Genomic DNA, 25,339 nt, shown 5'->3' with positions numbered 1-25,339 from the left:
TGTTCCATCCTAAGAATGTCTGGAACGTTCAAAGAACAGAAATGTTGGTTGAATGAATGAAGGGGATGGAGAGGCAGAGAGGAGGGTAGTAAACTAGAAGAAAATAGAAACAGGCCCCCTCGCCCCTCACCCTCTGGCTTTTGTCCCTCCCAGAGCCACGTCTCACCTTGCTGCAGACAAGGGTGTGGCCCTGCAGCGGGGTCAGGGAAGCCGTTGCACCGGACTATGGAGGCGTAGAACTTGGCCGACGCTTTGGGGATCCTTGGCAGAGAAGTGTCAGTATAGTTCACGAAATGCACACCGAACTTCTCTGCAAAGCCTGTGGCCCACTCAAAGTTGTCCATCAGAGTCCAAACCGTGTATCCTCGAAGGTCCACCTTATCCTGCACAGCTGCCCAAAGACAGGCCCCAGCTTGAGCTTCCCTGGTCTTCCCAAGACACCTTTCCACCAGGCCTACTGAGGCCATGCCTGCCCACAGCTTTCCTACAGTCCCTGCGTGCAGGTCAAGGTGAGCTTTTTTCAGCTCTTTTAAGAGAGCTGCTCACCCTTTGCATGCAGGAATCGTTAGCTGGTCCTCCATGGGTGCTCCTGCAGAGCCATCTGCATTTTCTAGAAAGGCTCAGCCCTGAATAGGAGTCACGAACATGGGTAGAGACTAAATTAATCCTCCTGGGTCATGTGTAATCCTCCTTGTCTTCACATCATGGGTTATTGGTCTTGGACAGAGCCTTAGAGTGTTAATGCTCTTCCCTATAGAAAAGTGGCCCTCAGAAAATAATTTGTCTGGAATAAGATTTTCTAATTGTTTCTTTTTGCTGCTGCATTGCTCATTTTCTTTTACTCAGCATTACTTACCGTTTCCGTGTCATAGTCCCATCCCAGGTTGTTCTGCTGAGCTAAGGGCCTCAAACTTTTGCTTGGGGAACAAAAGATCTTACAGACAGCCCCTCCAGCCCATTCCACATGGCCCCCGCCCAGACTGTCCTCAGGAGGGCACTGCTGTTCAGGGACATTGACACCAGAGGATCAAGCAGAGCAAATGACAGGCCAAGAACTCGGGTCTAGCTGTATCAGGCAACAGCGTTTGCTTGCTGAGCTTAAATCTAGGAAGGAAGACTCTTAGTGTGCAGCCCCAAAGGCTTAAACCCAAAACGAGCTAGAAACCTCATCTTCCTCATCCCGGGCTTGTGGATGCAGTACTGCCCTGACTGCGGACGTTAGCATATGTTTCCAGCAGTGAAAGGTGCACTTGGAGGAAGGGCGGGGGCCTGGCATACCTTTGAGCGCCTCGTTGATGTAACTGCGGAGGTAGTAGATCCTAGCAGTGTCGTTGAGGTCTGATTCTTCCCGCTGGGACACTCCATTTTCTGTTACGTAGATCGGGGGGTTGTTGTACTCCTCCTTTAACCAGTTCAGGATCCTCCTGAAGCCAAAAGGTGTCATCTTCAGCCAGAAGGAGCCAGAGTCTGGCCAAGAGCGATCTGTGATGGAGGCAACTCCCCTACGAGTTCAAACGCTAAGGATTAGGTCTCGATTTGTAAATCCCAAGAGGCCCTCTGCACAAAACAGGATTTACACTAGAGGAGAACCTAGATTTTTGCCTAGACTCAAGAGTCGTAGCTACACCTAGAAGAGTCAAAAGTCCTCGGATTCTCTTTTCACTAGTTGTAGTGGCATCAGTCAGTGCTGGTGTAACTTTGGACAGGCCACCTAAGCTCTCTGTTCTGCTTTCTACCTGTACAGAGGAATGGTCTTACTCATGGATCTAACCCTCCACGGCTCTGTTAACAGGCCACACCTCACACTAGATGTGAAAGGGCTCTGAGCTTCCCTTACCGTAATCTCCCATGGGATGCGAGTGCTATGTCTTCAGAGAAGAGGCGCCCTTGAGTCACCTACGTCTGGTCGACGCCACCCGCAGGCCACAGGCACAGCCACAGGCACCAGTATTTGGGCCTCCATTCATGTGATGATGGGGTAGATATGCTGGGACCTGCCTCAAGTGCCCAAGACCCTTCCTCTCTCTCCAGCGATGGGCAAGGAGAGGGCATCAGGTTGTGCCAGAGGGAGCTCTGCGGGGGGGCACAGAAGCTCATGCATTTCATTAGGAGGAACAGCCATTTAGATATTTCTTAACGTCCAAATCCTTCAGGAAAAAAAACCGTTGCGTTTTATCAGGAGCTGGATTTATTGTTCACCTGAACTGCATGTGGGGCATTTAATAAGCTTGAGCACAGGTGCCTGGGGAGACAGTCCCAGGACCCATGAGGCAGCAAGAGTCGAGTGGGTGCGTGAACGGGGACCAGCAGGGAGGCCTCTCAGCCCTGCTCAGCAAGCCTGACTCTGGTGGTTGCAGGATGCAGTGGGGATGTCAGCACTTGTTTCCAAAGAAAGAACCCGGACAGAGTCACAGCTACTGATGGGGAAAGATGCTTGTCAGAAGAGGGACAAAACAGTGTGCACACATAATAATCCTGATTTTTTGTAACAAACATTTCTGTATAACTATATACTATATAAACTGTATATAATATAAATATATATAGAGAGAGGTAGTACACCCATACACACACACATATACTTCGGAAATGACACTCAAGAATTTCCTGTTCTTGCTTTCCAGTGTTTCTACTGTGAACATATATTATTTGTAATACAGAAATAATAGTTTAACCTTTACCCTCAAAAGGAAAAAAGAAGCTTGTTATTTTGACTGAAATAACATCTGGTAAGTGAAACAAATCTGATGAAAAAAGAAAACCGAAAGAAAAAAAATTTTTTTTTTCATGTTTTTAAAAACTCTAAGCCTGTCTGCTTTTTAAATGGAAAGCATCTTGGAAACCTTAGCCTGAATTACTATCTGACTGATAGAGGTTCTTTTAGGTGTCTCAGGAGATGGGGCTCATCTTGGAAAAACCCCAGGATACACAGCATGAGGAGGCAGTTTCAGAGGCTGTACAGGCCTCTAAGTGAGAGAAGAGGAGCACTTTGCTGTCTTTTCCAAAGATTGTTCCAGGCACCCTTCCTTACCTGTCTGCATCGAAGGAAGAGATCCAAGAGGCATAGTTGAGATCGTAGGCCAGGACAGTGGTGTAGTGATTGAACCCAAAAAAGTCATAGGTGCCGTTGATCCTCCTCTTCTCACTCTCTGTGAACTCAGGGAGCCTGGAAGGAAAGGGCCGTTAAAGGATGTGGGGTTTGGGAGGAGAACGTGCTGTGGGGTGTTGGTGGAGGGCTCTAAACTCAGGTACCTGGAGGTGACTACGGGCCTCTGGCCGGGAGCAAGGAGAGGCCCTCCCAGCTGCTGCTGAAGGCACCTGAACCTCCTTCTACCAGACCACAGACCTCGCCTCCCTCTGGCGTTGCAAGACCCTCTCTCTTTTCCTGTTGCAAGTTTTTACTGTGGTTTGTTTAGGCGTGCTACTTTTCTCCAAAGTCAATCCTCATTAGTAGGGGAAATACTTTTACAAATTGAATTGATTGAACTTTTGAGATTTGGACTTTTCTGCTCACATGATTTCACTGCACTTTTTAAAAAATTAATTTATTTTTGACTGTGTTGGGTCTTCGTTAATGCAAGCGGGCTTCCTCTGGTTGCAGTGCGCGGGCTTCTCATTGCGGTGGCTTCTCTTGTTGCGGAGCACGGGCTCTGGGCGCACGGGCTTCAGTAGTTGTGCTTCGCGGGCTCAGTAGTTGTGGCGCACGGGCCTAGTTGCTCCGCGGCATGTGGGATCTTTCCGGACCAGGGCTCGAACCCGTGTCCCCTGCATTGGCAGGCGGATTCTTAACAACTGCACCACCAGGGAAGCCTTGCACTTTCTTTTTAAACATCTGGTGGAGCATTTTCCTTGTATTCTTTTTTTTTTTAATTGAAGTATAGTTGATGTACAGTGTAGTGCCAATTTCTGCCGTACAGCAAAGTGACTCAGTTATACACATGTAGACATTCTTTCCATGTATTCTTAGTGAGACTTTTCTATACAATTCAATCAACATGCACTTGTGTGCAACACTTAGAGGTTCATCTCAGCCAAATCCTGACTACATGCTGCAGGTTTAGGGTTGCCTAGAGAATGCCCTGCTTAGGTGCCTGACACCTCACCTTGACCTTTCTGCTACCATTAACCTGGGGAAGAACCTTCCCTCCCTGGAGTTTCTGAAATACTGGGGCAAAACTAAGCCCCCGTGCCCATGCCTTTACTTCCCTGTTCAGGAGCCAGCAGGGGCTCCTCAGGTCCCGTGGCATCAAGGCTGAGCCCCTGTGCTCGGCCTCCAGGCCCACCACCATGTGGCCTTGGCCCTCCCACCGCTACTAGGCCAAGTCTCCCGAATTCCAGCTGCAGGTGTCCCATTCATTCCGACCTCTAGGCCGGTGCTCACACCTCTCCCCATTGGATGGAAAGGGCCTCTGCTCTCCCAAATGCTGTTCCTTGTCAAGGCCCAGGCTCAGCTGATGTCCTGTCTTGTCCGTGAAGTCTCCTGGGTCTACCCAGCCTGCCCTGATCTCCTCTGAGTTTTCCTTGCATGAAGAAATTGGGGAATAGAATTCCTTGGAGTGATGAAGGTCACTGTCTTCCCAGCCAGTGTGTCAGCACTTGAGGAACCATATTTGGAACCTCCTCTTTGTGTGGACCTTGCCGGGCCTGGGCCTGGCCCTGGCCTGGGTACACAGTAGGTGCTCAGTAAGGTTGTGTTAATGGACTGGAGCACTCACTCGCTTGTTGGAGACCAGGGTTGACAGATCAGACCTTTTGGCTCAGCAGGACTTACCCTAACCAGGCCAGCACACACGTGCGTTTTAAGGGCCGGGATGGATTATTTCATCCTCACAGGTGGGCTGTATAAGACTCAAAGGCTGTGTTAGGAATGCTTGCCTTTTGAATTTTTACCCTAGCCTCCCCTTCTTATGGTCACATGAGCTACCTTAGAGCTTTGTGGGTGTGTTCCCAGAAGGCCAGGGCACTGCGTCCCCTTCCCCACACCACACCTGTAATCCCCAGCCAGACGACTCTTAAACCAAGCATGGGCCCTGCAGTCAGCCTGCTTTCAAATCCCAGCCCCATCACTGAACAGCTGGGCAGTCTTGCCATAATCTCTGTGCTTCAGCTTACTCATCTTTAAATAGGGGTGAAAGTGCCGACAGAAGATGGATAAATGTTAGCTGTTGCTGACGTTGCTGTTACTTCCTTGACGGAAGTAGGACTGCCTCGGTGCAAACCATTGCCACCCACTGGCCAAAGGACAAAAAGCACTCGGCTAAGAGTCACCCATTGCTACCCACATTCACTCCTAAGGTGATGAAATAGGATAAGATGAGCTGGGGAATTTGTCCTCGGAGTGAGGTGGTGGGTCGCTAAGAAGTAGGTGCCCTGGGGACGGATTTCCTGGCTATTCTGAAGAAGAAGAATAAGGGCAACTGCCTTTTGTCTCAACTGCCTGGCACAGCCATGCCAGGTCCTGGGCTAAGCAATTCACATACACACTCGCGTGTAATCTTCCCGGCAAGCAAGGACGCTCAGACACGCCTAAGACACGCCTCTCTGACCCCAACAGCCATGCTCTCATCACTGTGCCGTACACCCAGGAGCCTCAGTTGGGCACCACAGAGCAGACTTCCTCCCAGCTCTCATGGCTGAGTGCGTGGCGCCAGGACCTACCGAGACTTGTTGAGGCCTGCCGCCAAGCTCCTGTCACGGACCCGTGTCTTCATCACCTCGGGGTAATCCCCATTCTTGAAAATCGGATGTGCGAACCAGCCTCCCATGAACTGCGGGTGGGGTTAAGGGGGAACAGTCAGTGCCGGCATTAACAGGCGGGCCCACAGGAGACCGGAGCTCCCGGCTCAGGCGTCGCTGACCCCAGGGCCCCTTCTCCCCAACCCAGTATGAAGCGTGCCTCTCTTCTGCGGCTGTTCCCATATTGCAGCTCAAATGCCCACAGGTCTTGTCACCCCGCTGGGAGCTCACTGTGGGCAGGGCAATGTTCTCACCCACTGTAGCTTGAGGGATGTGAACCGATTTGGCCCTGGACTTGACAAATGCGGCTGGCTGCCCTTAGGAGGGTCCTGCAGAAGAGGGGGAGAGACCCCAAGCCTCCAGGCCCTGATTTCCTCTCTTACCACAGAGCAGGTCCTTCCCCGTCCTCACGCCTAAGGACCCACCAGAACCTTCTGGGAGGAACCAGGTGCAAGGCTGGTTGCCCAGGCAAAGGATGATTCTTCATGGGTTTTGGACTCGCGAAGTGAGGAACTTTTCAGTCTGTTTTCTTGAATGAGGTCCAGGCCATCCTTACCCTTAGGGGGTATATGTGGCAACCAAGTGCTATGACGCTGTGGGTCCTGAGAGGCTTCTTCTGTCTCGACATCCTCCCCTCACCTGCTGGCTACTCCCTGAAATGTGGGGTGAGGACAGCCTTCCATTCCCAGTCAGAGATGAGGCTTGGAACATACTCACTCTGGTAAAAGAAGCTTCAATTCACTGAGGTGAGAAATTGTTTCTGTGGAAGCTGATTTTATTAGGGGACATGCGTATCATAGTCCTGAGCTGCAGGATCACAGTTCACGGACGAGCTGTGATAATGAGACTACAGCCTAACATTTCCTGAGGTTTGTTTTGATTTCAGAAAACAAATTATTGCTCTAACTCACCAGTTCTGTGAGTCTGAAATGAGGTAATGAATTAATTTTGTTCCAAGGCCTTCCCCCCAGCTGGCTAGCAAATGGGACATTAAGTTCTTGTTTGCACTTTTTAATTTGACCACCTTTGTCAAGTTCGTTTGTGAAGAATTTGGCAAACCAAGGCCATTGGTGTCCTTTCAGAAATGCCACAGTCTGCGGACTCCTCCTTAGAGCCTTTAAAAGTGGGGAGCAATCTGGAGAGAGAGAGAAGCTTGCTTTTTTTTTCCTGATGCTGAAACATGGGAGAGGGTGCCTTCAGACCTCTTCAGAGACAGTAGCAGGAGCCAGGGAAAAGCTATGGCATGAAGAGCACCGTTCTCTCTCTCGTCTTTCAGGGGCCCAGGCTGAAATAAGGGTGGGCCGTGTTGTTGGGACCTGCTTACTTGTGCCTCCACTTCCCAGGAGCAAAATTCCGTGACCAAAAGATGCATATCCTTATGTGAAGCTCATGGAAAATTAGGGGCACTAATGAGTTTCACATAACCTAAAGCCCCCAACTTAAGGTAATTCTTAGGCAGAGTAAGTAAAATCAGATGGTGACACCTAGAGGCGAAATGTGACATTGCAGCCCAGTTCTATTAGCTCCTATAGTCAAACCACAGATTGAAAAGGCAGAATTTCTTTCTGTTATTTAGCTTCAAGCCAGTGTTGCATCCAGTAAGAGCTATATGTATAGATTATTTTTTTAAGACTTGAAAGAAAACAACCCCAAAGAACTTTCATCACAGCAAACCTATGAGGTAGTTAGGTCACCTCCATTTCAAAGATGAGAAGACTACAGTACGAAAAGTTTAGATGATTTTCCCAAGGGCACAGAATAAGGTAATAGCAACGCAGGGCCTAGTTCCTAAATCTTTGTTTCGCAATCTAATTCTGTTTCCATTAGATCGTGACAGGAGGGGAAAAGAGCAAGAGTAAGAACAATGCCCAGAGGAAGAACAGACCTGAACGTATCTCCTGGCGGCCTCCACCTCCTCCTGGTTGGAGGGGTCTCTAGGCTCAGCCCAGTCGCTGTTGATGGTGATGGAAATCATGCCACCTTGACGGGCACGGTACACATCGTTGTACAGATGCCAGGCCTCAGCGTGAGCCTTTATTAGGTTGTGGCCAGCAATGTAGGGACCAGTGCCAGGCCTGGAGGAGATTCCTGGAAATATACACAGAGATGTCAGTGAAGAATAAATGTGGCCAAGAATATTACTTTCTGCCTATAGATGGCCTCGTCGTGTTTGGGAGAAAGGCTGAAGATTTTGGCTTGAGGAAGAATGGAATTCGAATCCTGTCTCCACTTTTTAAAGCTGGCCAGGTAACTTTGGGTTGAGTAATTCAGTCTTTCAGTTCCTTCCTCTGCAAAATGAGCAATAGAGAGTTCTTACGAGAAGGAAATGAAACAGTGTGTGTGCAAAGCACCCAGAAGTACTGTGTCTGGCAAAGAGAAGGCACTTGATTGACAGGTGTTGGTTTCTGTACCCCTCGCCCAAAGAGTGGCTCATATGTCATAGGCAAAGTACCCAGAAGAGTGTGTGCCTCAGGAGGTGACATCCTGGCACTCTGCGGGGACCCACAGTGAAAGTAAGAGTTGGAGAGTATAGCTGATGGAAGCATCCGACACAGAGATTCCTTGAGAGCAAATGTTATGAGAGAGGCTGCCTCTCATATGTTGAAGGAATGATAAACCAAAGCGTCAACCAAGGACCAATGGGAGATACATCTGGTAATGGGTCAAAGCAGATCTCCCCGTGGCTCTTTCCAGCTTTTACATGTAATCCCAAGGAATCACATAGATGAACACAAATTTACTCTCTAAGGCTCAGAACTCAAGGAAAGGAAAATTGGAGGGTTCTCAAGGGACAAGGACAGGTCCACAATTCCTTATTAAAAACTCTTAGGAACACAGCACTGTAAATCAACTATATACTTCAATTAAAAAAATCACAAAAACCCCAGGGTTTGATGTATTTTGGGATTAAAAGGTTTCTGTGTCTTGGAAAAGTAATAAGTTGCATATAACATAGTTATATATGACCCCAGCAGGGCCCAGGACAGCTCTCCATGATTAAGGACATTAATACGTCTGCTGCTGAACTTTTCCAATTTTAGTATATGCGCTGCCGAAACGAGCACTGCTGGTGCAGAACTTCTGAATGTTCACTCTAAGTGGGATGTCACCTCACATTGGTTCAAGTCAGGTTAAGCCCAGGTCAGCCAAATCATATATTGGAAACTTTTGCATTTTTGGAGTTGCAAAAACCACTGTGGATCTGTACAGTCTGATGTATTGTCCTTTCCTATATTGATTAGTCCACACCCTTGATCTCAGGCAGCTTCCTATCTGAGGCAGATCAGACGTAGAGAGAGAGCAATGAAGCCATTTGGATGTATTGAGACGTGAAGTTCATGTTCAGCAAAAGTGGTGTCAGAAGGGGGAAGCTCTGCTGCCTGCCAGGCAGCCCTGAGCAGAAGGCGGGGATTCTGAAGCACTGCCTTCGGGCTTTCGTAGCCTCCTCCTCCAGGGCCACCTGGATTTCATGTCTTTGTGGTGCTGAGAATGCCACACTCCAAAGAGCTGACAAGGGGGGTCTGGGACCTTTACCTGGAGCTGCTGTCCCATAGCCATAGCCCTGGTTAGCAATGACAAAGGGCTCGTTCAGTGTGATCCAGAACTTCACCTTGTCCCCCAGCCTCCGGAAGAGCACATCTGCATACTCCTTAAACCGCTGTACAACCGTCTCATTCTCCCAGCCGCCGATGTCCTGGAGTGCCTGCGGCAGGTCCCAGTGGTAAATGGTCACCTGTGAAAAAGCAAGATCAGCATTTCCATCAACCTCCTTTTCATGGGAAGCCAGCGATGCTGTATGCACCAGCGTAAATGTCTGCTGCTGAAGCTGAGGATGAATGATGTGACAAATAAGCCTCAAAGCTTCTCTGGCCGGAAGGGTAGGACAGCAGTGTTGAAGCGTGAGAAATTCATACCTCTGGATCAGAGAAGCCTGGATTTGAGTCTCAGCTCTGCCACCTACCAGCCATGTGACCCCAGGCTCAGGCCCTGAGACCTCCATGTCCCGGAATCGTTGTGAGGCCGAAATCACATGGCAGAGGACACAAAAAGTGGCTGACATCCTGCCATCTCTTCAGCAAATGTTAGCTATGGTTGTAGTCAAGGATCAGAAATGCTAGAGCTTCAGAACCGCCGGGATAGACTGCACTGAGAGTCTGAGGCTCTGAGGCATTTTGCTTGTAAAGGGGCATCCCCATGGACATCTGTCTGGAGGTTCTTTCTGAGGACCTGGGAACCCTTTGCTGGAGAGGGGCCCCTATGGCCATGTCCGTGTGGTAGCCTTTCCTCTCTCCGGGTCTTCCCTTGATGCTCCTGACACACTCCCTCTTGGCCACGCCAGGGGTCTCCACTGTCCGCAGTCTCCACTGGGCTGCCAACCATCTTCAGCTCAGGCCCAGTCTCTCCCTTTGCCTGAAATGCCCTTCCCCTGCCCACCCACCCACCCAGACTGTCCTCTTTCTTCAAGACCCACACCTCCTTGAAGCTTTTTCCGGCCACAGCACTTTTCTTTTCTGCGGTGTCTCAATGCCCTTAAGAACTACAGGAAATTCCCTGGAGGTCCAGTGGTTAGGACTCCACGCTCTTGCTGCCAAGACCCTGGGTTCGATCCCTGGTCGGGAAACTAAGATCCTGCATGACACGTGGCACAGCCAAAAATAAATATTTTAAAATCTATTTAAAAAAATAAGAACTACAAAATCATTAAGCCCTGAGTTCTGTTCTTTTTGATGTTCTGAATTGTTATGTGTAATGGAGCTCGTTTCCCCCCAGATCTTGGGCTCATGCAGGGCAGCCACTGGCCGTCCCCTCTCCATCACAGCTAGTGGTCACACACACTGTAATAAACGCCGCATGGATGATTTGTTCCTGCAGTGTTAGCAGTGTGAGACGTCCAGGTAGCACTTTTATTTGTAAAAATCTCTGCTTTTGGGGTGGGGAGTGGGGGAGGGGGGTTAATGCGGAGATTATGCTCTGGCTGCAGTGCATAATCTCCAATCAATACAGCAGAGGAAACACACAGTATCAAAGAACTAGTGCCCTCCAGCTGTTTATCATAAATGGCCCAGGGGAAAAGGAGAAGTATTCTTATGCTCCCAAGTAAAATGTAAAAGATTTGGTGACAGTAAAGAAGCCCACAAGTGAGCTTCTGTATTATTATTCATAATAACTCATGTCTTAAAAACACGTGCACTTTTGCCTCAGCAGTTCTGCTCCTAGAACCATATCCTACAGATAAACTTCCACCCTAGTGTAATTACGTATCTATGATTACTCATTGTAGTGTTGGTTATAATGGCAAAAGAGTGGAAACATCACAGGGAAGAGTGTCCATTAATAGGGAAGTGATTAGAGAAGTAAGGTACAAACAATTACCACATAACTAAAACAAAACAAAAAAGCAACAAATGAGGAAACTATGTATGGATATGGAAATATCTGTAAGAGCCTGCCAGCCACAACTAAGGAGCCCACGTGCCACAACTAAATAGCCTGTGAGCTGCAACTAAGAAGCCCACGTACCACAACTAAGGAGCCCGCCTGCCACAACTAAGACCTGGCACAACCAAATAAATAATAAAAAATTTTAAAAGAAGCAAGTATCAAACTGTATGTATCATACCATTAGGAAAAAAGAGGGGAAAAGGCATATACATACACATATACACATGCCTACTGATCACATACACAAAAGGACATGAGAACCCAGAAAACTTGGTCACCTATGAGGGGAAACATGGCTAGAGGTCAGGGGCAGAAGGAAAATCTTTACTGATCATTCAAAAATTAAGTTTGAAAACAGCACTTTTTTCACACAAGAAATGTGCTTCCCAGCCCAACTGGCTCCCAGGGGACTTGGCCAAGGCCCGGTCAGGGCCCCATCTCACCTGGGGCTGGATGCTGGCAGCCTGCAGCGCGTTGATGAGCCGCATGTAGTAGTTCAGGCCCGCTTCATTGATGTATTTGGTAGTTCCGTCAGGGAGGATGCGAGTCCAAGAGATGGAAAAGCGATAGTGGGTCACACCCAGGTTCTGCAGGGCGACCACATCCTCGGCAATCTTGTGATAACTGTCACAGGCCACGTCTCCGGTGTCATCATTCCCAACACTCAGTGGTGTGTGAGAAAAGGTGTCCCAAATACTGAGCCCTTTGCCATCTGCTCTCCACGCACCTTCGATCTCAAGATGACAAGACATGGTCTAAGCAAGTCATGTAGTCAAGCCCTTCCCAGTCAGTGGGTGAGTCCTGACATAAGTCAGCATCACCTTCTCTGCCACCCTCCGATTTCTGAACTCCTTCAGCTTCCTGTACATACTTTCTGAACATCACGGCACTGTCATGCTGCACTGCACAATTACGCACTTGCTGACTGGGTTTCTTCCTACAAGACTGAGGTCTAGGCATTGCATCTTTCATCTTGGTGGCCCAGCAGTCAATGCAGCAGTGTCTGGAGTATGGTGGGTGCTCACTAAAAGTTTGAATGAACGATTCCACATGCCTCAACCCCAATCACAGCCAAACAAATCCCAACGATGCCAGATGTAGAGGCAGAGTTTCTAATCAGGATGTGTATCACTGTTTCTGTGCCTCCTTTTCCTCCTCCCACCTAACCTATAAACTGACCACAAGCCACTGGGCAAACGCCTACCTATGGGCTTAGGTAGTCTGAGAGGTGTAATGTCCATAATTTACTTTGAAACACTTAAGCATATATAGTGTGATACTGTGTGATTGGCTGCAGCTAAGGTAGTGCTGGCATTCTCAGCAAGAAGACATGTCCAGGCTTGGCCTGCGCAGCCCCTCTGACAGTGGCAGGCCCTAGGTCAGCGGGAATGCACCCCATGTGGTCCATCTGGGTGCAGGAGATGGCTTGGTGGTTGGGAGACTAGTTAATGCAGGGGGACTAAGAAAATAAGTGACTATGTTGAAGATATTAGGAACTAGATTTCTCATCATTGGAGAAAAGAGATACAAGTATGAAAAGTGGGAAGGCCAGCATTAACCCTGTAGAGTTGGACTGCAATGGAGGTATCAGTGTGTTTTTTAACATACATAAAGATTTGGGTGGATGTAGAACTAGATATATACGCACACGTATGTGTGTATGTGTGTGTGTGTGTACACACACATGCATTTCCTAGCTCTGTCCACTGAGCGGGCCTAGAAGTAATGACACCCCAGTAGCAGTGAGCACACCTAGCACCCAGATCTTGGTTTCTAAATGCCCTTATCCAATAAAAGGAACCAGGGCTCATTAGAGAAATGGCTGATTACAGGGCTGGGGCAGAAAAAGATACAAGATGAGCCTGGAACATCTTGTTGCACCAGAAAGAATTAACAGAGTGCTCAAAGAATGATGGGCCATGTCAGAAGGACACAGGATCCAGCTAAAGGACAATCCACCGGCAAAAGGTGGACGATTTAAGCATCTGCATACATAATAATAGCGAAAGTATAACCCACTGGAGACAAACAGGACTCCACAAGGCCGTACTGATGACCTATATCGACATACATTTACATATAAGTAAAATGTAAATAACCAAGTAGGAGAAAAGACAAAGCTTGACCTTTCTTTTGAATGCCACCTAATAAATACAAAAGCAATGATGAACTCAGAAAACCAGCATTTGTCAATTATCATAGTAATAACTGATTCAGGCCTGCAACCTGTGCCCTAGAGTAAGTCCCTAACCCTAGCCCTAGAATAAATAAGTCCAGCTATAAACCTGTGGGGCAGTGGTTCTCACCCAGGGACTGTTTTGTCTCTGAGGAGACGCTTAGCAATGTCTGGAGACGTTTTTAGTTGTTACAGCTGGGGGAGGAGTCTACTGGCACCTAGTGGGTAAAGGCCAGGTTTGCTGCTAAACATCCTACATGTGCACAGGACAGGCCCACAACAAAGAACTATCCAGCCCCAAATGTCAATCAGACCCAGCTGGAGAAACCCTGCTACAGAAGATTCTGTCTCCCTGGAGCAACAGGATCCTGTCTCTGAAATCTTGTCATTTCCTCAAGTAAACCTTTCATGTACAGTGTTGACCAGAGCACCGAAGAGGACCAAGAGCTGAGGTTTTCTCCAGGCCATGGAATAGGATACATGAATAGTTCCTGTGTTAGTGTGCTTAGTTAACATATGTCTGGATATGGCAGAATTTGGTCTGAGACTTCATTATACCTTGGTAGTCTGGTCGTCTGGGGGTAGCTACCCTCACCTTCCTCAGAAACATTTTCAGCAGCTATGGTCACCTAGAAAAAATCCAAGGGCTGAGCAACCCAGAGTCAAGTCAGCTCAGACCACTAACCCCACCCAGGTTCCACACTGGGAATACAAACCCCTACTCCTGTATCAAAGAAAATAAATGGAGGAAGAAGATGTAAGGCAGGGTCACACCCCTAACTGCCTGGGCAAGTCACTCTTCGTTTTTTATCTTTCTTTTTTTTCTGAGGAAAAGTAAATCCTCATATTTTCTGTATTAGTGAGCTTCATTTAGCATGAATAAGGTAGAGGTATGATGTTATTAGGACATCAGAAAACGCCCAGGCCCATGTGATAGCCATTTTGATCGAACTGTCTGCTGGGAAGAGACTAAGTGAGAAATAAAGGCATCCGGCTGAGAATCTTCATATTTGCATGTCTTTGCCTAAGTATTTCTTCCAGGCTCCACCTGCGCCATCTGGCCTGCTAACACCCATCTCAGCACAGCCCTTGTAACTGTGATGGCCCGCCTGAATTTGGGGATGTGAAGAAGCCAAGCTGTCTGGGAAAAGGGCCTCCCAGACTCCCCCTGCAAGGTAGCCATACGTCCCTCCCACAGGTCTATAAAAATCCACTGCTCCCACCTGCCCTCTCCAGCCCTGACCCCAGAGCCTGGCACATAGTAGGTTTGCTGTAGATGGTGAATTGTCCTGAACTCCTCACCTGATATGAAGCGGTAGCCACACTCCAGCTGAAGCCCTTGGGAAACTGTCCATAGAGAAACTCGTCTTCCTTGGGCAGCGGCATGCCGTTACTGATGATGACCTCCGTGTAGTACCTGGCAGAGGCTCTTGCTGTGCGAGGCCTGTTCACGTTATTGAAATCAACATGGTACAGTCCAAACTTGACCGTGTAGCCATTTAGCCACTCAAAACTGTCCATCAGGGACCATGCAGCATATCCTCGAAGGTCGACACCGTCGAGCCTGTAGGCTGGGAACGTTCCACAGACAGCAGAGGAGAGCTTTACACCAGGAGGACTCCTCACTGCAGGTAGTCCTAAACCACCAACTTGTGCACACAAGTAATGTGTGCCCTGATAGATCATCTTGTCTCTTTCTTTTTGTCAACACTGATGCCCCCATAGCAAGTATTAATTACTGATCTTTACAAAATCAAATTCTTTTGTTGGGGTAAAGGGACATGTCTGAAATTCAAGAGTCTCAGCCTACTTTAGAAGTTAAATACAGAAATGTGAATTAGAGAAGAGTTTATTGCTCTAGGGTGCATGGAACCCACCAGAATATAAGCTCCGTGTCAGCAGAAAGTTGTTTATTTTGTTCACTGCTGTGTCCCCAGCACTTAGAATAGAACTTGTCACATAGTAGTTGCTCAATAATGAATGAATGGACCCATGAGAATACTCCTGTGGGACCCTGTGTGTACATTTGGGGAGATGACCATTGCTTTTTTCAGATTCCCAAAGGGATATGTAACCCCAGACCGGGAAAGAATTACAGAATTAGGGTATAAAAGGGAGAGCTGTTGATGGTGTGTAATCCACTCTGCCAAACCATTTCAGGCACATGACATGTGGACGTTGGGAGATTTTGTAAGGGGGACATGAACACTCACGTACCTTTCAAAGCTTCATTGATATAGGTTTTGTGGTAAAATATCCTATTGGTATCTTCCACTTTCGGATCTGTCAGCCCTGCTCCGTTTTCAGTGATGTAAATGGGGACGTCCCCGTACTCTTCCTTGATCCAGTTGAGCAGTCTTCGCATCCCCCAGGATGCAGCTCTGTTCACTGCCGTGGAGGGCCAGGAAGAGTCTTCCCTCTTGGTCAGCTCCCGATCACCTTCATAGGAGGGCGGGTTTAACCTGGGTGTTGCATACCGCACGATTCTGGAGGAGTAGGTGTTGAGGCAGAACACGTCGGCCGTAGCTGAGATGTACCTCTTCTCTTCCTCAGTGAAGCTGGGCAGGCGGGAGGTGGCTAAGTGCTGTAGTTCACTCCTGTTCCCCACTTTCCACTTCATGGCATCGGGATAGTCTCCGTTTCGGAAGATGGGGTGGGCGAACCAGCCCAGTGAGAACTGCAGCATTCGGTCAGCTGCCTCCACATCCCTGGGGACCCCCGGCGACTGGGGCTCTGCCCAGTGTGCACCGAGGCTCAAAGAGATGACCCCCTTCTGCTCGTGCCTGTACTTCTCATCGTAAGTGTGATAGACTCTGGCATGAGCTTTGATGATTGCATGGCCAATTCTGTAAGGTCCCCAGCCTGGGTCGTTCACATTTGGGGGAAATTCCCCTGAGCCATACCCCAACCATGCCTGGGATGTGGGGTCGTTAAAAGTCATCCAGAACTTGACTCTGTCACCAAAGGTCTGGAAACAAAAGTCTGCATAGCTGTTAAACAACTCAATCAAGGAAGGATTCTCCCAGCCACCAATATCCTGGAGGGCCTGGGGCAGGTCCCAGTGGAACAGTGTCACCATGGGAGAGATGCTGCTTGCCACCAAGCCATCAATCAGCCTGTTGTAATAATCAACACCACGTATGTTGACAGAAGTGTTTCTTCCAGTCGGGAAAATCCGAGACCAGGAGATGGAGAAGCGATAGGCCTTCACCTTCAAAGCTCGAAGCATATTCAGATCAGCATCCAGATGGTTATAGCTGTCACAGGCTATGTCTCCAGTAGCACTGTTTTTCACGTTGCTCCCTGGTGTGTGGGTAAAATTATCCCAGATGCTGGGGCCTTTGCCGTCAGCATCCCAAGCTCCTTCAATCTGATAGGCTGACGAGGACACGCCCCACAGGAAGTCATCCCGGAACGTGCCGTGGTAGAACAAATCTCTTTCAAACTTGGGTTGGTTGGAGAACTTTTCCCAGACTACTTTAGCCTTGGAGGGTACCTCGGATGGAAACGTGAAGGCTCTGATTTTCCGGGGGACGTTTGCTTTACTGGGTGGTGGCAGTCTTTTTACTACCTTGGTGAGGAAACCGTTCTTTTCAATCATGCTGGTGAAAAAGTAGGCAGATTTCCTGGGAGTCCTTGGCCTGCTGCTGTCGTTGAAGTTGACATGGTACAGCCCAAACCTCTGGCTGTACCCAGAGGGGCCTTCGAAGCCGTCGATGAGGGAACGAGCAATGTAAGATTGAACATCCACTGAGTCCTCCTTGACAGCTGTGGAGAAAACCAAAATTGGGATTGTTTTAAAGTCTGTTACTGATGTTGCCTTTTATTTTTATTACTTTTAAAATAGAGGTGTCTACTTTGGGGTTTGTTAGCACTGCAGCCCGGGAGACACAGAGTCAAGAAGCACTTGAATTGTGTTCCACTATAAAATGGGGGACACTTATAAAGGCAAAAACTGCAAGGTTACATAAATTGTTTGTCGAGAATTAGGATTGGAGCTGGCAAGAAGTAAGGGTGTGTGTTAAGCAAGGATTGGTTGGGGTCTGAAATGATGACAGAGTTGCAAAGGGCTGATGTTACTTTTAAAAGGTTTTCCTTTTAACATGAAAGTTCGGGAGGTGACTTGGGTTACCCCCAAGATATTAACCCTTTTTCCTCCTCATAACAAGTAAAAGGAAAATCCGTAAGACCCACACAAAACATCAGGCCACATCTATGGCCATAAGTCTCAATCGAAAGGTGTGTCCCTACCTTAAAATGAATAATAAAGAAAAAGTGCCCCATCTGCTAGTGTCAGGACTCCTTGGTTTAATACAGAATACATAAATCATTTAATCTTTAAAAAATATGCTTTTGTTTTTTCTTTATGTTTAGTAATATTGACATGAAATAATCACGCATTCCGTTTTTAAAAGGAGAAATAAAGCCTAAAAAAAAGTATTCTCTGATTCAGTGGCTTGAATGGTGGTCCCCAAAAAGGTATATCCAAGTGCTGACCCCTGGTACTACTGATGTAACCTTATTTGGCAAAAGGGGTTTTGCAAATATAATTCACTAAGTTAAGGATCTCAAAATGAGACCATCCTGGATTAATCAAGGTGGGTCCTAAATTCAGTGACAAGCATCATCATAAGTGACATAGGGGAGAAGGCCATGTGAAGGTGAAGGCAGCCACAGCCAAGGAAGGCCTAGAGCCCCCAGAAGCTGGAATAGGCAAGGAAGGATTCTCCCTCAGAGGCTTTGGATGGAAAGTGTTCCTAGTGACGTCTTGATTTTGGACTTCTGGCCTCCAGAACTGTGAAAGAATTAAAAATGTTCTAGTGAGTCAACCAGGAGTCAGAGCAATAGCTGTGGATGACTGTGTAAGAGGTAGGTAACGTCGCTCATTCACTCAATAGATAATTTAGTAAGCACCTACTTTAGCCCACGCTGTGCTAGGCTCTGGGAACATAAAGATGAATAAAAGCCTCATAGGTTAGTGGGCAGAAGGAATTGCTGAGCCAGAAACAGAAGGGCCTATGGCTCCACTCACTGGATGTCTGGGCATATCATTTAATCTCTCAGAGCATCGGTTTTCACAGTTGTCCCATGAAGATAATATCTGCCCCCATTTACTGAACCAGGCCGTTTCAAGGATCACTTGAGATAATGTCTTAAAGGGATTCCTTGATACTGAGGAGAGTACAGGTGAAGTCTGATCTCACAAACAGTGGGATGTAGGTCTCCATTCCTTACTGCAGCGCCCAGGGCAGGGGTCACTTTTTAACTCTTCCTCTTTGATTCTAGACAAGGCCTCGAAATCTTCTCAACACAGCCCTCTAGGCAGACAGCTAGCCACTATCAGTTGATTAGGACTGGCGTACTGAGATGAAACCTATTTGCCGCTCCTTTTTACTTGAAATAAAAAGACATATAAGGTAAAAATGAGACTGTAGGTACAGGTTAAGTGGACCAAAGTGAATGATGTGGAATGTAGATTTTATACCCCGTTAAAGGAAATGAAGATCAGGCCAGGCTGGAGCGATGGGGGAAGATTTAATGGGCTGGAGTCCCACCCTGAGTGTCCTCCTGCCACCCTGTAATGCCATCATCACCATATACTGCACTTTTCTGTCTGTGTCCCTCTGTAGACTCTGAGTCCCCTCTGGGAAAAGATGGTGTTGGTTCAATATGGTACCCCTACTGTCTTGCACAGTGTCTGGCATGTAATGGGCACTCAATAAATATTTGTTAACTAAATGCATTAAAAGATGATGAGGCTTGATGGATAGATAGGACTCAGATAGGCAGAGTGCAGAAGGGAGTGCTGTAGGCACCAGCAATATAAAAGTAAAGGCTTGAGGCCTTTGAGGGAGACAGGAGGCTGATATGAAGGACTCACACTATTACTACAAATACTACTTTTTGGCTTCATTTCCTTGGGAGACTGTCTTTGTCCCTCAAAACAAAACTCTGAAGACTTGATGAAGTACCACCCACGTTCCAATCACCAGCATATCCACGTTCTTACCCTTGAGCACCTCGTTGATATATTGATTGAAGTAGTCTATTCTCAAGGAATCATTGATGAGATCTTCACTTTCCCCTATGGGCATGCCATTCCCAGCCAGGTAGATTGGAACTTTGCCTCTTGTGTATTCCAAGGATACAAACTGCAACAGCCTCCTTATACCCCAGGGTACCACACGAATCCAAGGGGATTCGGTCTGGGGCCACGCAGGGTCCACGTGTTGGGAGAAGCCTCCAATGGTATCATAGCTGGGGACGCAGGTATCTCCTTGGGCCTTGCTGATGAGGCGGGAAGTGTAATGGGACAGACCCAGAAAGTCAGCGGAGCCCTTCAGGAGCTGCTTCTCTGCCTTGGTGAACTTAGGGAGCTGGGCCACAGGACTGGGGCACTGTTTGTTCATCTGTTGGATCTGGGCTCTCAGGGCAGCCGGGTAGTCTCCATCCACAAAGATGGGGTGTGCAAACCAGCCCAGCATGAAGTGCAGGAAGTGTTCAGAGGCTCTCCGGTCCTCAGGCCTCCCTGGGGACAGGGGCTCTGCCCAGTCTGAGTTCAGTACAATGCCTACCCGCCCCTGCTGCTGTGGGCGATGTTGGCTGTTGTAGTGGTGCCAAGCCCTGGCATGAGCCTTGAGGACCACGTGAGCCACCTTGTGAGGAAGAAAGAAGGAAATACAGGTCTTAGTGACAACAACAGCACCCACAAGCCAATAACAAGTCAACAACAACGTCAGCAAGTTGACACCAAAGTCAGTAATGGTAGCAAGTTAATAAAGTCAACAGCAACAATGTCAACAATATCCACAACTGTGTCAACAAGTCAACACCACCATCACCACCATCACCAGGTCGATAGCGACAGCACCACAAACACATTAACAATAACAGGTGTCAATGGCTTATCTTGTGTGATCCTTACTTATGTGGCAAGTACAAATACTATTACTATGATACAGGTGAGGAATACAGGATCCAGAGAAGGGGAGAGCACAGGCAGTCTGACCCCAGGCCTGGATCATCACCCACAGTTCCTCTGCCTCTGTCCTCAGTAAGTGCTTTTTTTTTTTTTTTAAATTTTTGGTTGCATTGGGTCTTGGTTACTGTGTGTGGATTTTCTCTAGTTGTGTTGAGCGGGAGCTACTCTTTGTTGCAGTGCGTGGGCTTCTCATTGCGGTGGCTTCTCTTGTTGCAGAGTACGGGTTCTAGGCATGCAGGCTTCAGTAGTTGTGGCACACGGGCTTAGCTGCTCCGTGGCATGTGGGATCTTCCCGGACCAGGGCTCAAACCCGTGTCCCCTGCATTGGCAGGCAGACTCTTAACCACTGCGCCACCAGGGAAGTCCCAGTAAGGGCTTATTGACTAGTCCACAACTAACTGGCAGGGGCAATCATTTTAGTTAACACACAAAAGAGGGGGAAATTATTTCTAGCCTTCCTGTTCTCCTTTCTACTTAATGAAGTCTAGGAAGAGAAACCACAACCAGGATCTGCTGTAGACTTAACTCATGGTCTTACAACTCATGGTCTTACAAATGTCAACATCTTTCCTTGGTGGAGCACCAGGAGAAACGGCAAAGGTGGGGTATCTGGAGTATAACAAGCCTACATCTGAATATTGACTCTATCACTAACATGCTCAGTAAACTCAAACCATCTTCTCCCTCGACTTCAGCTTCCTTGTCTGCAGGAAGTGGGTAATTATGGATCCATCCAGGAGGATTCAATGCAACTGTGTACATACAGCACAGAGCAGAAACTTGGAGTGCAGGAGGAGGTTTGCTACTGCTTAGTGCCTTTTTCTTTTCCTTTTTATCATGTGAAGAATTTTACACCCAAAACATGCTCTAGGAAGAGAAGCTCCTGACTGCTTCTAACGTCCCAAATGTTAGTTCTTAACTGGGTGGGTCCTAATCTCCAACAGCAAAGTGTGCTCCTTTCCAAAAGGCAGGAAGGCTTCCCTTCTAAGCTTGCTGGTGTTGGGGCAGGGTGCTCAGTGGAATACTAGGCAACCATCAGAAACAATCACTGTGATCATGTAATGACATGGAAAAGGTTTAATGACATTTCAAGTAAAAAATGGGCACTAGAATGATAATGTGTCGGTGTATAGATCATTGTATATGTCTTTGATTGTAACAAATCTGCCGTGCAGGTGGGGGATGTCGATAACGGGGGACGCTATACATGTGTGGGGGCAGGGAGTAAATGGGAAGTCTCTGTGTCTTCCACTCAGTTTTGCTGTGAACCTGAAACTATAAAAAATAAAAAGACACATGCACCCCTATGTTCACAGCAGCACTATTCACAATAGCCAAGAGATGGAAGCAACCTAAATGCCCATCGACAGATGAACGGATAATGAAGATGTGGTACATATACACAATGGAATACTACTCAGCCATAAAAAAGAACAAAATAATGCCATTTGCAGCAGCATGGATGCAACTAGAGATTATCATACTAAGTGAAATAAGTCAGAAAGAGAAAGACAAATACCATATGATATTATATGTGGAATCTAAAATATGGCACAAAAGAACCTATCTACAAAACAGAAACAGACCCACAGACATAGAGATCAGACTTGCGGTTGCCAAGGGGGAGGTGGGGAGGGAGAGGAATGGACAGGGAGTTTGGGGTTGGTAGATGCAAACTATTACATTTAGAATGGATAAACAACAAGGTCCTACTGTATAGCACAGGGAACTATATGCAATCTCTTGGGATAAATCATAATGAAAAAAGAATACTTAAAAAAGAATGTCTAGGGAGCCTGAACCAAGATGGCGGAGTAGAAGGACGTGCTCTCACTCCCTCTTGTGAGAACACCAGAATCACAACTAGCTGCTGGACAGTCATCGACAGGAAGACACTGGAACTCACCAAAAAAGATACCCACATCCAAAGACAAAGGAGAAGCCACAATGGGATGGTAGGAGGTGCGCAATCACAGTAAAATCAAATCCCATAACTGCTGGGTGGGTGACTCACAGACTGCAGAACACTTATACCACAGAAGTCCACCCACTGGAGTGAAGGTTCTGAGCCCCACATCAGGCTTCCCAGCCTGGGGGTCCGGCAACGGGAGGAGGAATTCGTAGAGAATCAGACTTTGAAGGCTAGTGGGATTTGATTGCAGGACTTCGACAGGGCTGGGGGAAACAGAGACTCCACTCTTGGAGGGCACACACAAAGTAGTGTGTGCATCGGGACCCAGGGGAAGGAGCAGTGACCCCATAGGAGACTGAACCAGACCTACCTGCCAGTGTTGGAGGGTCTCCTGCAGAGGCGGGGGTGGGGGGGCTGTGGCTCACCATGGGGACAAGGCAACAGAAGTTCTGGGAAGTACTCCTTGGCGTGAGCCCTCCCAGAGTCTGCCATTAGCCCCACCGAAGAGCCCAGGTAGGCTTCAGTGTTGGGTTGCCTCAGGCCAAACAACCAACAGGGAGGGAACCCAGCCCCGCCCATCAGCAGTCAAGCGGATTAAAATTTTACTGAGCTCTGCCCACCAGAGCAACAGTCAGCTCTACCCACCACCAGTCCCTCCCATCAGGAAACTTGCACAAGCCTCGTAGATAGCCTCATCCACCAGAGCGCAGACAGCAGAAGCAAGAAGAACTACAATCCTGCAGCCTGTGGAACAAAAACCACTTTCACAGAAAGACAAGATGAAAAGGCAGAGGGCTATATACCAGATGAAGGAACAAGATAAAACCCCAGAAAAACAACTAAATGAAGTGGAGACAGGCAACCTTCCAGAAAAAGAATTCAGAATAATGATAGTGAAGATGATCCAGGACCTCAGAAAAAGAATGGAGGCAAAGATCGAGAAGATGCAAGAAATGTTTAACAAAGACCTAGAAGAATTAAAGAACAAACAAACAGAGATGAACAATACAATAACTGAAATGAAAACTACACATGAAGGAATCAATAGCAGAATAACTGAGGCAGAAGAACGGATAAGTTACCTGGAAGACAGAATGGTGGAATTCACTGCTGTGGAACAGAATAAGGAAAAAAATAATGAAAAGAAATGAAGATAGCCTAAGAGACCTCTGGGACAACATTAAACACAACAACATTCACATTATAGGGGTCCCAGAAGGAGAAGAGAGAGAGAAAGGATCAGAGAAAATATTTGAAGAGATTATAGTCGAAAACTTCCCTAACATGGGAACGGAAATAGTCACCCAAGTCCAGGAAGCGCAGAGAGTCCCATACAGGATAAACCCAAGGAGAAACATGCCGAGACACATAGTAATCAAATTGGCAAAAATTAAAGACAAAGAAAAATTATTGAAAGCAGCAAGGGAAAAACGACAAATAACATACAAGGGAACTCCCATAAGGTTAACAGCTGATTTCTCAGCAGAAACTCTACAAGCCAGAAGGGAGTGGCATGATATACTTAAAGTGATGAAAGGGAAGAACCTACAACCAAGATTACTCTACCCGGCAAGGATCTCATTCAGATTCGATGAAGAAATCAAAAGCTTTACAGACAAGCAAACGCTAAGAGAACTGAGCACCGCCAAACCAGCTCTACAACAAATGCTAAAGGAACTTCTCTAAGTGGAAAGCACAAGAGAAGAAAAGGACCTACATAAACAAACCCAAAACAATTAAGAAAATGGTCATAGGAACATACATATCGATAATTACCTTAAATGTGAATGGATTAAATGCTCCAACCAAAAGACACAGGCTTGCTGAATGGATACAAAAACAAGACCCATATACATACTGTCTACAAGAGACCCACTTCAGACCTAGGGAAACATACAGACTGAAAGTGAGGGGATGGAAAAAGTTATTCCGTGCAAATGGAAATCAATAGAAAGCTGGAGTAGCAATACTCATACCAGATAAAATAGACTTTAAATTAAAGAATGTTACAAGAGACAAGGAAGGACACTACACAATGATCAAGGGATGAATCCAAGAAGAAGATATAATAATAACAATTATAAATATATATGCACCCAACATAGGAGCACCTCAATACATAAGGCAACTGCTAACAGCTATAAAAGAGGAAATCGACAGTAACACAATAATAGTGGGGGACTTTAACACCTCACTTACACCAATGGACAGATCATCCAAAATGAAAATAAGGAAACAGAAGCTTTAAATGACACAATAGACCAGACAGATTTAATTGATATTTATAGGACATTCCATCCAAAAACAGCAGATTACACTTTCTTCTCAAGTGCGCATGGAACATTCTCCAGGATCCTGGGTCACAAATCAAGCCTCAGTAAATTTAAGAAACTGAAATCATATCAAGCATCTTTTCTGACCACAATGCTATGAGATTAAAAATGAATTACAGGGAAAAAAACATAAAAAACACAAACACATGGAGGCTAAACAATACATTACTAAATAACCAAGAGATCACTAAAGAAATCAAAGAGGAGATCAAATAATACCTAGAGACAAACGAAAATAAAAACACGATGATCCAAAACCTATGGGATGCAGCAAAAGCACTTCTAAGAGGGAAGTTTATAGCTATACAAGCCTACCTCAAGAAACAAAAAAAATCTCAAATAAACAATCTAACCTTACACCTAAAGGAACCAGAGAAAGAAGAACAAACAAAACCCAAAGTTAGCAGAAGGAAAGAAATCATAAAGATCAGAGCAGAAATAAATGAAATAGAAACAAAGAAAACAATAGCAAAGATCAATAAAACTAAAAGCTGGTTCTTTGAGAAGATAAACAAAATTGATAAACCATTAGCAAGACTCATCAAGAAAAAGAAAGAGGGCTTCCCTCGTGGCGCGGTGGTTGAGAGTCCACCTGCCGATGCAGGGGACATGGGTTCGTGCCCCAGTTCGGGAGGCTCCCACATGCCACGGAGTGGCTGGGCCCGTGAGCCATGGCCGCTGAGCCTGTGCGCCCGGAGCCTGGGCTCCGCAGCGGGAGAGGCCACAACAGTGAGAGGCCCGTGTACCGCAAAAAAAAA

At 47.1% G+C, this 25,339-nt stretch overlaps 1 protein-coding gene across 1 annotated transcript in view; it reads right to left on the bottom strand.

The window, feature by feature from the left end:
* Positions 1–25,339, bottom strand: part of LCT (lactase) — a 51,170-nt gene that overhangs the window by 880 nt on the left and 24,951 nt on the right. The window contains exons 7-16 of the mRNA XM_029225647.1: positions 19,365–20,010; positions 15,572–17,122; positions 14,657–14,925; positions 11,622–11,912; positions 9,271–9,469; positions 7,622–7,824; positions 5,659–5,768; positions 3,032–3,166; positions 1,279–1,502; positions 167–391 (exon numbers count right to left, since the gene is read on the bottom strand). Coding sequence (XP_029081480.1) covers positions 167–391; positions 1,279–1,502; positions 3,032–3,166; positions 5,659–5,768; positions 7,622–7,824; positions 9,271–9,469; positions 11,622–11,912; positions 14,657–14,925; positions 15,572–17,122; positions 19,365–20,010 — 3,853 coding nt within the window. The remainder of the gene's footprint in view (positions 1–166; positions 392–1,278; positions 1,503–3,031; positions 3,167–5,658; positions 5,769–7,621; positions 7,825–9,270; positions 9,470–11,621; positions 11,913–14,656; positions 14,926–15,571; positions 17,123–19,364; positions 20,011–25,339) is intronic.

Source organism: Monodon monoceros, unplaced genomic scaffold (assembly GCF_005190385.1).
Source record: "Monodon monoceros isolate NGI ecotype Baffin Bay Population unplaced genomic scaffold, NGI_Narwhal_1 Super_Scaffold_16, whole genome shotgun sequence".
Lineage (NCBI taxonomy): Eukaryota > Metazoa > Chordata > Mammalia > Artiodactyla > Monodontidae > Monodon > Monodon monoceros.
This window is presented reverse-complemented; position numbering and strand designations above follow the sequence as displayed.